This window comes from Mixophyes fleayi, chromosome 9 (genome assembly GCF_038048845.1).
Source record: "Mixophyes fleayi isolate aMixFle1 chromosome 9, aMixFle1.hap1, whole genome shotgun sequence".
Classification (NCBI taxonomy): domain Eukaryota; kingdom Metazoa; phylum Chordata; class Amphibia; order Anura; family Limnodynastidae; genus Mixophyes; species Mixophyes fleayi.
In genome coordinates, this window is record NC_134410.1 from 117591968 (window position 1) to 117607320 (window position 15353).

At 41.7% G+C, this 15353-nt stretch overlaps 1 protein-coding gene across 21 annotated transcripts in view; it reads left to right on the top strand.

The window, feature by feature from the left end:
• The window catches only part of FNBP1 (formin binding protein 1), a 120879-nt gene that overhangs the window by 52423 nt on the left and 53103 nt on the right, over positions 1 to 15353 (top strand). For all 21 annotated transcript variants that reach the window (XM_075185201.1, XM_075185196.1, XM_075185199.1 and 18 more), the window contains exons 5-6: positions 11635 to 11697; positions 13405 to 13509. In XM_075185201.1, the coding sequence (XP_075041302.1) occupies positions 11635 to 11697; positions 13405 to 13509 (168 nt within the window). The remainder of the gene's footprint in view (positions 1 to 11634; positions 11698 to 13404; positions 13510 to 15353) is intronic.

Genomic DNA, 15353 nt, shown 5'->3' on the forward strand with positions numbered 1-15353 from the left:
TCGGAAAATGTTCATTTTAAACCACCTTCATAGGAAAAGCACAATAGGAAGCAGCACAATGCAACTCTGTCATTAGGGGAAGCTTGTTTTTCGTAATGAGCTGCATCGTGGGCAGGAAATTGATACTAAGAAGTGAAAGATACATTTTACTGATTGTGATGAGTTCTCAGATTCAACAGTAGAAGAAGAAAACTATTTAAACAGTGCAGACAGTTCTGGAGCTTATTGAAGATCATTATATGGTTTTATTGTAACTCCAGTGTAGTTTTATATACCGGTACTAGGATATAGTTACACTTTTATATCATGCCTGCAACTTGTTTGCATTTTATCTTATCCGACAGCTAAATTTAGACAAGTTATAGAAACTCACTGAGGTGCAGTTATCACAAATAAACTCTCAAAGTGTGGCAAAGGTTTGCCATCATTGTTTACTGTATCACACTAGTGTTGAAAGAAATTTGTATTTTCTTGCAATTTTTTTTTTTTATTTTATTTTAATTGTATTGTGCATTTACTCACTGGAGTAATACGCTTACTATGGGTTCACACTGCACTTACCTGTTTTCATGTGAATCACTATTCATCATCACCATTTATTTATATAGCGCCACCAATTCCGCAGCGCTGTACAGAGAACTCAATCACATCAGTCCCTGCCCCATTGGAGCTTACAGTCTAGATTCCCTAACATACACACACACACAGACAGAGACTAGGGTCAATTTGTTAGCAGCCAATTAACCTACCAGTATGTTTTTGGCGTGTGGGAGGTAACCGGAGCACCCGGAGGAAACCCACGCAAACACGGGGAGAACATACAAACTCCTTACAGATAAGGCCATGGTCGGGGATTGAACTCATGACCCCAGTGCTGTGAGACAGAAGTGCTAACCACTGAGCCACCGTATTGCTTTTTATCCACTCTGGACCACTTTTGAGTACATCTTAAACACGCACCAAGCCGATCACCCTAAGGCTAGTCTATTACGCGTAGCATGCTTCCATGTGACAGGGACACTGCTTTCCATTGCATGTTATATGTAGTTATTGGGAGAGTCTGACAGCTTTACAACACTGGCTCCAAATTGCCTGTCTGGCACTACTGTGAGTTTTGTAATATACACAGAAATCCTTGTACGTTGGATATTATGCATAAAGGACAAGAACCTCCCTAAGTCCACTGGAATATGCAGCCAGCTACTTGCTGGTCCCTGTCAGTGCTATATGTGCACCTCTGTGTTTTAATGGGGATTGTTTAGTTTCGGTGTAATCTCCCTCTGCATTAACCTCATTTGTTTCCATTCTGGGTATCAGACTTTGTTCGTCTCATTCTATGAATCAGCAGCCTGTAGATGCTGTGTCATGTCCAGCATTAGCTGAAATAACCAGACTCCTGCAAGCTCTACTGACCATCAATCCGCTGCCTTGTTTCATGTCACATTAAAGGCCATCTTGCCAAAATTGCATTCCACCTTTTTTTTTTTTATTAAATGTATAAAATAGAAAGGTGCTCTTAAAAACTAATTCTGTTTTCTAAGTTTGAGTAGGGCACCTGAACGGACATAATTCATTCTATTAATCTTACGGACCTGGAGCTCCCCGTTGACATTGACCGCTGTGACATTGCCAGGAGAGTAGGACGTTAGATTTAATGGGGCATTCAGCGCAGCTGGCCGGCCGGGTGTCTACAAAGCATTACGGATACAGGAGCCGCTCATCCCGAACTTTTGCCCACTTAGGGATGCGAGACACGAGGCAGGGTCATGGATGCCTTAAGGTAGCCACCTTGGCAGCGTTACAGAAGTGAGTTCCCATATCAGCCACTTGCTGATAATGTTTCCTGCAGCGTATTGTATGCTGCTCATTGCTAATCAATAGAGTTCTAACATCAGGTAACAAGGGATGGAGGATACACCCTGTTTGCCTTGTTCTGATGAGATGGGGGGGGTGTTTTTTTTGGAAGGACGACCTCTATAAATAAGCAAGTTTTTTCCCCCGTTTATTTTGTACGATTTTGTATTTTTGTAAAACCTGTTCCTCACCACTAGTCATTCTGTGTAGCCCCACTTGTCTGCATATTTGACTTTGTTAATATCAGTGGGAGCTTCTCACTTCGCCCCCAATCCAATCTCTGTATCACCATTCACAGCACACTATATGTAGGCATCAGTAACAGTGGGGGATTAGAATACAGGCATCTTGGATGGGGCATTAGGTAATGAATGTCCTCAGACCTTTTCCATTTAAACTCAGTGATGCCGTTATGACAAGAGACACAATGAGCTTGTGGTGGGACACTTGTATATCTCAATGAACTTGGAGAGTTTTATTTGTATTATAATAGTTAAAGAGTATGAGGTTTGCTTCATACATTATGTGAGTGCACACTAAGTAAATTGTGTCTCAGTGGGTGATCAGGGACCGCACAGGGTAATTTTCTTTTACCACAGACCAGTAATTATACTTAAAGTCCTTAGGGAGGGGGGAGATGGTTTAGAGGACAGCTTGCTGAATTGAGGAGAGGGGTGGGGGGTTATGATGTTACAGAGTTGAGGTGGGGGGTTGTGGTACTACATTGGTGAAGGGGGTGGTGATGTGTTGTTATAGAGGAGAGTGCTGGAGAATATTTGTTACCACAGAGACCAGATATGTCTCATTGGAGGGTGAGGGCTTGTGACCACACCCACCACATGGGATGGCCACACCCCTGCTGGTGGACCGCCTGTTGGGACCTTTTAACAATGTTGAGGGGTCGCATAGAGATTCCTCATTGCATTAGTACATTGTATTTACGTTGTGAATCTGCTGTGTACTGTCTGCATCCCACTACCCATTTTATATTTTTGTATACCCATTCCTCAAAACATCAATAAGTTAAAAACCATAGTTATTGCTGCCCCTTGATAGGACCCCCCCCCCCCCCCCATGTTGTGTACAGTGCAGCAGTTTCCTCACAGGTTGCTACAAGCCGTCAGTGTGGTCAGCTGGGCTGTTTCCTGTATGTACGTCTAACAGGCGGATGGTCACTGTGGTCGGCTACAAGAGGGCAGCAGCTGTGGTCACTGCTTATAACTCACCCAGAGCCTCTAATATCTCTTACTGCATTCTTGTACTTGTGGTGCACTCGGTCATGTCTAATCAGTGTACTGAGAAACAGAATACCTTCAGTCCCTGTCATCATCACGTGGCTGCTTCCTTAGTGCCGTTTGTGCCGTCTTCCCCTTTACTTGTAGTGTGTATGTTGTCTCACATTAGAAACAACCATTTTATTGACTGAATTATTGTTCACGAGGATGTAGCTGATCAATTGGTGGCGGTATATAAATAAATAGATGATGAATTAGTTAGAAAATTGCAACATCACTGAAACATGGAGTTACGTCCCTCCCCCATGATGTTACTAGTTTAATTTCAGTTAATAGGTTGCATGTCTGTTCATCCACTGAGTGCCTCGTGCCTCTGTGCGATCACCAGTCCCTAGCGAATTGCTGGTCAGTTCATACATGTAATGCCTCGTACCTCCATGATATCAGTAGTTCCTAGTGATTTGCTAGACTCAATATCAGCTGGTTCATACACCTAGTGCCTCGTACCTCCCATGATATCAGTAGTTCCTAGTGATTTGCTAGACTCAATATCAGCTGGTTCATACACATAGTGCCTCGTACCTCCCATGATATCAGTAATTCTTAGTGAATAAGTAGGTTGAATATTGGTCGCTGCACGTGTGTAATACCTCATACCTCCCATGTTGCCATTAGATCCTAGTGATTTGTTAGGCTGAATAGCAGCTGGTTTATAAACGTAATACCTTATACCTCTGTGATTTCAGCACACTCCAAAACATACTTGTTGGTTAATTGGCTGCTATCAAATTGACCCCAGTGTGTCTGTGTATTAGGGGATTTAGACTGTAAGCTCCATTGGGGCAGTGACTTCTCTGTACAGCGCTGCGGAATTAGTGGCGCTATATAAATAAATGATGAATTGCGAGGTTGAGTGTTTGGTGCAGCACACACCATGGCTGCCGGCACTGTGTGTAGCTTTGTGGTATATGAGTCTGTGCGGGAAGTGTAATATAACTACAGTGAGGAAGAAAAGCCTGTTTGACGTTAATTTGCAGGTTCTGGGATTTCGGTGATTTGCTGCTTATTGTGTATTGTTCACAGGTGCCTCAGGCTGGGTGACATTAAATATCACCTTTATGATGTGTGGAGGTCAAAACACATAATATACCAGAGCGTGTCTTCTGGTTCACATACTGCCTTATCATGGTGTTTTGACATGTGGGAGATGTGCTGCTGTGGTTGTAAGTATCAGGTACCTAGTATGCTCGAATACCAGGAAACGCACCCCACACAGTAACCGCTTAACCTCTTACGTGCCAGAGGGTACAGGAGCCGACTGACACAGATATGATACATGATTACCAGCCTTCTACAAGGGGCACACACAGCTTACATGTGTTCTCTTTCTAGGCTCTAACAACCCTCTGACCCTAACATTACTATGTGACTGTATCATACCTCTTACACGTAATCTGTAATATACAGTATGTGGCACTTGTTATGTATCAATGCCTATGTATTGTAGATTGTAAGCTTGTGAGCAAGACCCTCTTACCTCTGTCTGTTAATATCCAGTCTTGTTTTTTTACTGTGTTTGTTTCTAATTGCAAATATATTTGTAAACATGATCTATTCTATCTTTACAAGTTAATACCATAGTTCATCATCATCAGTTATTTATATAGCGCCACTAATTCCGCAGCGCTGTACAGAGAACTCGTTCACATCAGTCCCTGCCCCATTAGAGCTTACAGTCTAAATCCCCTAACATAGACAGACAGACGGCAATTTAATAGCAGCCAATTAACCTACCAGTATGTTTTTGAGTGTGGGAGGAAACCGGAGCACCCAGAGGAAACCCACGCAAACACAGGGAGAACATACAAACTCCTCACAGATAAGGCCATGGCCGGGAATTGAACTCATGACCCCAGTGCTGTGAGGCAGAAGTGCTAACCACTAGGCCACTGTGCTGCACCAACTTTTTAATGTAATGGGATGTCCCGGAGGGGAAGTGGATTGTGAGGATGGAGGGGGCGGTGAATCGCGTCATTTTGGCGCCGCCGACACAAAGCAATGACGCAGAAGTGGCGAAAATGACACAATTCTCCATGAATTGCGTCACAGAGGCTCCCATCCTGGAAGTGGGCTGGATGCGAGAGAATGGCCTGCTCTCCCAAGAGACCTTCCCGTAATTCGGGAGTTTCCCGGAATTTGGGGAAGAGTGGGAAGTACAGTTAATACCCTTCACTCTAAGTGGTCTTGTCCTTATCCTTGGCAGGTTGTATATATCCCTTAGAGAAAACAATTAAAGCTAAGGACCTCTCATTTGAAGCAATGTGCGCACACAAATCTGGAGGTTTGGCTTACTGCCTACCTAACTTGGAGCATCCACACACGTTAAACTATATATTTATAAGTGGAATAATAAGAGTGAAATAAAACGTTTTATTGTAGTCTGCATAGAACTAGCACGAACGTAACATGTTAATGTTGTGACATATTGCAGGTTTCTGTCTTAAATACCTTCCAGCTGTTTTTTAATGCTGCGTCTGCAGGGGCTGTGTGTAAAATGCTGCTGTCGTACTAGCTGTGTCTTGTTGACTTTCTGTGTTCTAACCCGTAAAAGGGTTTACTGTGACTCCATATAAACAAAGACTGATGTCCATTATTGTAATGTCAGTGTTTGTTTTATGGAAAACCATTCTAGACTTCATAACACAAAGATTGGACCACTGGCCAAGATCCCTGAGTAATGCTGGTCATACACGCTGCAGTAGTGCATATTGGGCCAACACCGCAGCATGTGTAGCCTGAAATCTATCTCGATGCCGAACAAGAATGAAGCCGAGACCAATGGGATCGTTGTTGGTCATGTTGATGAATGTAGGTGGAAGATGGCCACAGTTAATACTATGGGGTATATTTACTAAACTTGCGGCTTGAAAAAGTGGAGATGTTGCCTATAACAACCAATCAGATTCTGGCTGTCATTTTGTAGAATGTACTAAACAAATGATAGCTAGAATCTGATTGGTTGCTATAGGCAACATCTCCACTTTTTCAAACCCGCAGTTTAGTAAATATACTCCTGTGTGTGCGGTCAGCCTCTACCCTCACTAAAAGCCTCATATCGTGCAGAAGAAATGCAGATTTGGATTTATATAGCGTATGTTCAAGAAAGGAATAGTACACTTGCCTATCAGACCCGCTCTCTATGCATAAAACCATATCGATGTCTTTAAAATGTCATGTTGGGCTTTATTTTATTACCAGCATCTTTAAAAAAGTACCATTTGCTGTTCGCATATAAATCCTACATCTTCATCGATCCGTATGGTGACAGCTCTTGTCTGTCCACAGATTAGCGCAGAAGGCTTCTAGAATTGCAGCGTTCTCAGCAGATTGGCCGTAGACGCTGCAGAGTTCTGAGCAAACAATAAACGGTTGCCCTAGGAACGGCTCTTCCTTATTTTAAGCGTTTTAAGACACTTTGGCTGTGGGCAATGCTCAAGCGACCAACACCCCAAAATAAAAATACCCTATTGGGTTTTAATATGCTAACAAAGCAGAAATCTTCCTGCAGATATTATATATAGTTAAAGGGGAAATTTGGGAGGTTCAAATACTGATGGGATCTTTTATCTGGAACTTAGAGGGTTTAGAATCACCCTGCCTAAAATATACTATACTAAATTTAAAAAAATGATCCCAGTCGTTGCCCACTCTCTCCCTAACACACCCCTCCTCATTAGATTGTGCAGCAGCGTTCTTCACAGTGACCATAGAAGGGCTCTCTCAGTAACCATATCTGTGTATATGACATTATTACGAGATAACAGGTGTCCACAGAAGAGATCCCGTACTGTACGTATAGCAGCTGTCTAAATATGGAGCCCATTTACAAAAGATGCTGCTGTATATTTCACCCTAATTTGAATATAAATTTAAAGGAAGGGGGACTGAAATGATATAACATTACCCCCTGGAAGCAATAACTATGTTCTATGCAATAAAATACCAGAGAAACTAATATTTGGAGATTGAGAATTACTTGGCTCAATGATACGGTTTTTGGGGAAGCTGAACTTGCCTAAAAACCCTTTTATTTGACTGAATCCTGATTTGCTGCATCCCTTCTAAAATAAAATATTGTGTGTGTGGTGTAAATTGTTGAGGTGTGTATAATATATATATATATATATATATATATATATATATATATATATATATATATATATATTCCAAAATTGTAAAGGATATTCAGACCAGATTCTGACAACGATTAAATTAAAAGGGGGTTTTCAACATTCTAGATGATCAGTAATTGAATTATATGTGATTTGTATCCAATGTGACAATCTTCTCTCGTGATGTTTGGTGGCGCATGGATGGTAGACAGTATTACTTGGTGACGCACAGCGATCGTGTGAAAGTCATGTGTCAGTGTTTCTGCCGAACTGTGAAACTCGTTTCCACCTGTATAAGGTGAAAACGAGGTGACATTATCCTTCAGGCATAGTTATGTAACCGCTCCTCTGTTATCTCCCACGAATATACATGTGTATGCTGCACAATTCACATTGAAATAAGTAATAGCCATTTTCATCCTAGATGGCTGACCTGTCAGCCTCCTGCTAGTGTAGAACTACAAGTCCCAGCATGTAGTTCCTTAGCAGCTGGATGGACAGGTGGTCCAACCTTGATTTTGATTATGTGCTACATAACACCATTATCCCCTATAGCAGCACGTGTGCGTTACAGAGGTGAATGTTTGACAAACGTCCTGTTGCTGGGGAGGAATCTGCTGATGATGGTAAAGGATATATCATGTGCTATTGTCAGGTCACGTTACAGATGGTCATGTAATATTGCTTCAGTACCACTGCAGGGACACCGTTCCCTCTGTGTAATAATAAGAATGTGATTTAAGCTGCCCACCCCTCCGTCCTGCTAAACTACCTACAGCCCATCACAGCGGTGACACGGGCTGTGCTATTCATCCAATGATGTGACTCTGGTGCAAGCTTCCAGAGGGTGGAGGCGAGCTCTGGGATAATAATTCTCCTGAGTGCCAGCTCTGTCACCTCGCCTCTGCTCAGCTCCACTGCTGTGAATATTCCACAACCTTGTCCATAAAATAGAAGACTTAAGGAATTAGACTGTAACCCTTAGTAACCAATAGGGTAATAGCTTTCATCGGTATGGACATTGATTTATTGAAAGCAGGTTCTGATTGGTGGTTATGCTTACGTCATTGAATAATCATGCATGTATGAAGATAGAGCAACGTTTTATGTGTTTTCAGGGGCACTTGTCACATGTGATATTATGTCGGTAGAACTACAATACCCAGCACTTCCTCAGGTTGATTAGAAGATCCATTTTTGCATTTTATAATACAAAGGTCGGAAAAGGGGCATTCTATTGTGCAGTTGGCCAATACTGGCATCAAAAATAGGTACATTTCCAGGGACAGATCTCTAAATCCTGGGACTGGTAACAGGGACAATTGGCCACTACATAAAGGTGCAGTCACAGTATGAGGTATGGACGTATGTGGTGACACACATGTAGTATGTTAGGCTCCAGGGGTGTGTGGCTGCATTGCGTCCGTGCAGACATACAAGGGGCAGCCTGTGCTTCTCCCTCTCTGCTCATATGAAGCAGTGGATGTGGTGCTGTCCCTCTGCCAGTTCCCCGAGCTGCAATGCCTTTTATGGAACCACTGCTGCAGCTCAGGCTTCTGTCAGTGTGACGGCCCTGATGGTCAGGTCAGAGGATCGCTGCGATTCCTCCAGTCTGCTTCCAGATCTCCCTGTACATTGAATTACTCATCTTCTGTGTATTTGCATCGTCCATGTGACACACTGTAGGCGGCTCAGGGCTTGTTTTCTTACATTGTGGGGCATGCACGGTGGCTCAGTGGTTAGCCCTTCTGCCTCACAGCACTGGGGTCATGAGTTCGATTCCCGACCATGGTCTTATCTGTGTGGAGTTTGTATGTTCTCCCCGTGTTTGCGTGGGTTTCCTTCGGGTGCTCCGGTTTCCTCCCAAAGAAATACAGGTTAATTGGCTGCTAACAAATTGACACTAGTCTCTCTCTCTCTGTGTGTATATTAGGGAATCTAGACTGTAAGCTCCAATGGGGCAGGGACTGATGTGAGTGAGTTCTCTGTACAGCGCTGGGGAATTATTGGCGCTATATAAATAAATGGTGATGATTGTGTCTGCAGTGGTGCAATGGATGTGAAAATAACAATGTTTTTTCTTAGGAGTTTTGCTGATATTAACCAGGACTGATATGATGTAAATAATAGACACGAGTGCTACTGTTTTTGTTTTTGTTTTTTTTATCTGATTCCACAGGATTTTCTTGGTGTTGCTTTTGATAGAGTGGATGTCCTATCATCACTTATCTTTATAGCGCCACCACTGCCGCAGCGCTGTACAGAGTATATTTATCACTCACATTCATCCCTTCCTCATTGAAGCTTACAGTCTAAATTCTCACACACACACAGTTAATTTTGTCGTCATATGTTGCCGTCCCTAATTCTAAAATGCAATCTGCCTTCTATTAATCATCTACCAATAGTATAAACAAATATATATTTAAAAGTGGCAGAATTCCTTCAGAAATAAAGATATTTGACATAAGGATTTGGTTATAGAGATGCTCTATTTTCCATGCACAGAAGATTACCGGTCGGTAAATGATTCTGTTGGAAATCAGTGTATTCAGCCTTTCTGAGTCTTAACATGAGCCATGGCGCTGCCTTGTTGTGGTATAGATATACAAAGTTCTGCCTTAGTGTGGACCATTTCACATGGACGTCTGTAAACGCTACAAGATGCCTTTTCATATTGAATCAATTTGTATATTAAGTGTACCGACACCTAAGATTCATCCCTTACATACAGCTATATAGAGCAGAAACGTCCAAGCGTGGAGCCAGATTTATTTTTTTTATAAGTTAACTGGATCATATTAAAGAAATGTCTTTGTATAATGTTCCCAGATCCATGTGGCCGACATGTGACTTACTGACAGCTGATTTAGAGGATTACAACAGAACTGAATGATTTTTATAGTCTGGGAGTTTTGTAATTGAAAAGTCTCTAATTCTCTGCTCATTGTCCTCTTCACCCTCTACGTACCTGTGTCCTACATAAACCAGTGTTTACTATACCACTATACAACAGCCTTATGTGGACCTTCTGCTAGGAACTTGTAAAGCTCGCAAAACATTATGATGTAAAATGAAATTACTTGGTTTAGTTTCGTGGGGCAAGGCGTCTACATAGTAAAGATACATGCGCCGTACTGTAAATACTATAGAGCTTCTCTAGGAGGAGGAACCTTACATGGCACACTGGAGGAAATAATTTTCTCAGAGCGATTTAATATTTATGAGCTTACAGCAAAATAACGGTTTGAAAGCTGTCCTGTAGAATTCTAAGGCGTTATCTTGCAGCCTGTTACATTTCAGGGGCCACGTGGGTGGACCTCTAACCTTTAAAAGGGCTGCACATTACCCTTAGTCGCGTGGTGGCTCGGTGGTTAGCACTTCTGCCTTACAGCACTGGGGTCATGAGTTCAATTCCTGGCCTGATCTGTGAGGAGTTTGTATGTTCTCCCCGTGTTTGCGTGGGTTTCCTCCGGGTGCTCTGGTTTCCTCCCACATTCCTAGAAACATACTGGAAGGTTAATTGGCTGCTAACAAATTGACCCTAGTGTGTCTGTGTGTGTGTTAGGGAATTTAAACTGTAAGCCCCAATGGGGCAGGGACTGATGTGAGTGAGTTCTCTGTACAGCGCTGCGGAATCAGTGGTGCTATATAAATAAATAGATGATGATGATGATAGTCTTAGTAATAAATTAAAACATTACATTTATTTAAAGAAAGAAAAACGCCTATCTGTGAGAACATCAGCAGGCATTTTAAGGTAGTGCTGCAAGCTATAACAAACATATATGACATTAAAGCATGAAGGAGCTGGGGGCCGCAGATGAAGGCTCCGAGGGCCACATGCGGCCCTAGGCCCGTTGCCCATCACTGTTTTATATGAAAGTGTACTTGATGCTTGGAATAGACACTCAGCAGAAGTGTTCCATTAATAAGCATTACAATACAGTTTAAAAATGATATTTGTGTAGTAATCACCTCCCAGAAAGTTCTCATAATTTCTGAGGAGAAAATTAGAAAGTTGGCGGATGAGTCACATGGTCTATAGACAAATATGGCTGCAGCAAAACAATACATTAACTTTCCTTGCAGCATAAACTGTAACAATCCTATGCATTATCCCTGCAGCAGCATAGGGGTCCTATATGTTGATACAGAAAATAACCTATTTTGGGACACTTTGAAGATGATATACAGTATATTTATACACCAGGATAATAGACTTGTGTGATCTTGTATGTGGTAAACATGTATTGTATGTCCACAATGCCCTGCTGTGCTTTCTATCACTATTTTTATTTTATTTTTTGTCGGTTTCCTATTTTCTACCCCTGAATTTCGTTTAAACGATTGTCTTCTTTTTCCTCTGACAGAACTTCCATGAAGGTCGTAAGGCACAGCAACACATCGAGACCTGCTGGAAGCAGCTTGAGGCGGTGAGTAGGGGAAATATAGGTCAGAGGTCAGAATGGCCCCTCGCCCGAGTGTTGGGTCACATGACAGAACAGATAACTGGATCTAGCGGCCATTATCTCCTGACAGGATTATTTTTAGTCTTTAGAAATTATGTTTATTTTAGTCCTAAATCCGTTTCCAGCCTTCCACATGAAGATGGGAGGGGTGTATTCTGTCAGGGTTCTGACAGAATGGTAATACCATGCCCTAATTGTCACAAACCAGACCCATTTTTGGTAGTGATCATGCTCTCTTCCAGTCTAATGGTTTTTTTCTTTTGAAGCAGCAATCCCACAACCTTTTTTATTTAATTTTTTGTTCCTTTAATAACAATTTAAGTACCTTTTTTAAGCATGCATCTTATGGTTGTTTTTCTTGGCTATCCTTCTACAAAACATTGACCTCCTTTTCAAAAACTCTCTGGTTGGCAAACAAAAATGGCTGACACTCAGTCTACTGCACAGGCTCAATGCTCTCATCATGTCATGTGAGATAGAGAGAGAAGGAGGATGTCACAGTGCTTACAGAGCTCAGAGAAGATGTCCAAAGCCTCACTGCATCATGTGACTGTGGTTGCCATGATAGTCCAGAATATTAAATAATGAATACCAGCCTGAAGAAAAAAATACAAAGTAAAGACCAACATTCTTCTTACAGCCTGCTACAGTGATTTATGTTAAATGACACACCTAATTTCTTATGGGTTTAATATCCTTATTGTTGATGAATTATTAGTAAAAAAAGCAAACTAACACTGTGTACATAGAGACCAGCCACCTGTATTTCTGCTACCAGTATCCGCGGCATGGAGAGGGGCAGTAATGTTATTACAAGGTGGAATAAACCAAGCTGGATGGCTGGTAGCAGAGTCCTTAGCTGACCGCATGCATGCAATCTGCCTGTCACCCTGCGCTGAGCTTGTGCAGAATTGTTTGTACTATTTTGGTGACAGAACTTCCTCTAGAAGCCATTTCCTGAGCTGACTAGATACAGCCCCTTCCTGGGTTAAGCAGAACTATGTTTGTGTCTATTTGTACTACGGTCACTTAGCAATTTGTATTTTTTTAAACCTGAATCCCCATCTCTATTTGTGTGGTGGTGGTTTTTTTTTTTTTTTTTTTTAAATCTTTTATGTGCAAATAATAATATATACAACTCAAGTGTGTTTAGAACACAAATGTCATATTCAGGGGGGAATGCAATTGGCGGCGATGTGGCACACAGATATTGCACTGCGCACATTTACGGTAGAAATCGCCGTTCATTTTTCCTCGCACATCTATGGGGTGTGTAGAAGACTGAGCGGAGATTTCTGTCAAGCTAGCTCTGTAACCTTTCTGTTGGCCAATACCAGGGCATACACGGGCAGGTAAAAGGTCAGTTGTGGAACATAAGTTAATATTCTAGTAAATCAACAGTAGAGTAGAGTTGGCCGTATTTGATGGAGCAATGCGCATTGTATGACGAGGTACCGTAACTTTAAGGTTCTGAATTCTATCGGGGAACGCTTTTTATGAGTCATGTGACACACGTTAGCGGGGTCTGTGTATTACCTATAGATGGACAGAATCGGGCAACTGCCAATAGGTTCTTCTGGCTTTTGGTAAAACGAGCCTAAAAATACAATAGTGTCTGGAACTAATAGATACATTTACATCACAGCATTATTAATTTCCCTCCTATTTCAGAGTAAAAGAAGGTTTGAGCGGGATTGTAAAGAGGCCGACCGGGCGCAGCAGTACTTTGAAAAGATGGACGCCGACATCAACGTGACAAAAGCGGATGTTGAAAAAGTATGTTTGGGAGGTTTTTGTTATTAACTATATTTACTAACGGGCACAGACGATGTAAATCACATTCAGACCACAGAGCCAGTTACTTGTGTGCTGTATTTTTTTTTTTTTTCTACATTTTTAAAAGAAAAGCGTTAACACCCTGGTTCATTACGTAGCGCGCTCTGAGCCTTCCTGTGATGTTTGCTCAACAGTCTGATTTCAGGCACCAATCTCATTTCAGATTATTGAAAGTTTCATTGTGTAATATTATTTAATGAATTTAGACCATGAGTACCATATGATTTCATCTCTGCACTGTTTTGGACATACTGTTTTGTGGCTGCTGTATGTTTAAACTCCTAATTAATCCCTTAAAGTTCCCTTCATGAACAGACCAAATCTCACATGATGGGCACAACTTTCTTATTTGTTAGTCCACGAAAGTGAATTTCGCTTTATTTTTTTTTAAGGTTTTTATAGAGCTTTTATTGGGTAGCACATTAGAATAAATATCTCTTGTGTTTTTATGGGTATGAAACAGAGGGAAAATAGCTAAAATATGATTTCCATATTTACTTTCGAATAATTACAGAACCCTAGATAGTCAACTGACTGGTTCTTCCAGGTATAAGAATTCCAAATATTTGTACCTCAGGGAAGGTTGGACATAGTTATAGGGCGTAAGATCTAAGGTGTATGTTTTCGTTCTACATTTTTCCCCTTATTGGTTACCACACTACTCAAACTCTTGGTTTGGGAGAAAGGTGGGGTGTGTCCAGGATTAGGATGTTCTCAGGAGTATCTAAGTGTCACACACAAGGTGTGATGCAGCCTAGGTATGTTACACAGTCCAGGTATTTATTTCTTAAACCATTTCATTAACATTTGAATTATTTTTTTTATTTTTTTTAAAGTTATATTTTATTGACACAAGTCCACATAGTGAGAGGAAGCTGTAATAGATCTCCCATTCACCCTAACACTAGTAGATCCTTTGTTATTCGTAAGTAGTAGCGGTTTATATGTAAGCTCCTCCTAGATCCAATTAGCACTGGGTCCATCAGATTTAGTGGCAGATCTCATCCAATCTGGATCTCCCGTACACTGCTGTTGTCATTATGATGTCACCAGATTACCTGGTATCTAAACACTTGGTATGAAACGGGCAGGATTGGAGCAATTCAGAGGCATCACCCTGGGCTGCAGGAAACATACAGAGACATAGAGCCTTCAGCCTGACATGAATGATCTGTGGCCGGTCGAGACCAGAGATTGGGCTCCTCATAACCGCGGTGACAGCCACTTGTGTGGCCGTATTGCTCTCTGATCTGGTTGGGCAGCCAGATGCCAGTATGTTTGCAGCATAAGTACATTTACTTGATTGGAAGGAGAAAGAGTGGATTGTGTCTTGTTACTTTGTTCCCTGTTATCTGCAGGAAGAGTTTAGCAAGAGGTTATCAAAATGATTGTGATAGCGGCTAACCACTCAACAGCAGGCCCGGCGATGATGATGTGTCCTTGTCAGACAATGAACACTGGCTTACTTAGCTTCGGGTGAAGCATGTGACATGCTCTGTAGATACATAGCTGTAATTCAGAAGAAGAGACTGTTCAGGCTGACATATAACGCTCAATTGTTTCTGGCTGACATCACATAATCACATTGATATTAAGCTTTCCCGCATGACACTGTAGTCAGTCATTAAACATCTGCCTCCCCTTAGTAATGACGTTTTGCAGTCACATACAGGAGCAGCTCAGCTGAGAACTGACCAGATTTAAAGGCACCGTACATTGCAGTGATTAGATGGTTCAGGATCTTTAAGTATTACTTTGGACTCTAAACATTGACATGTACAAGT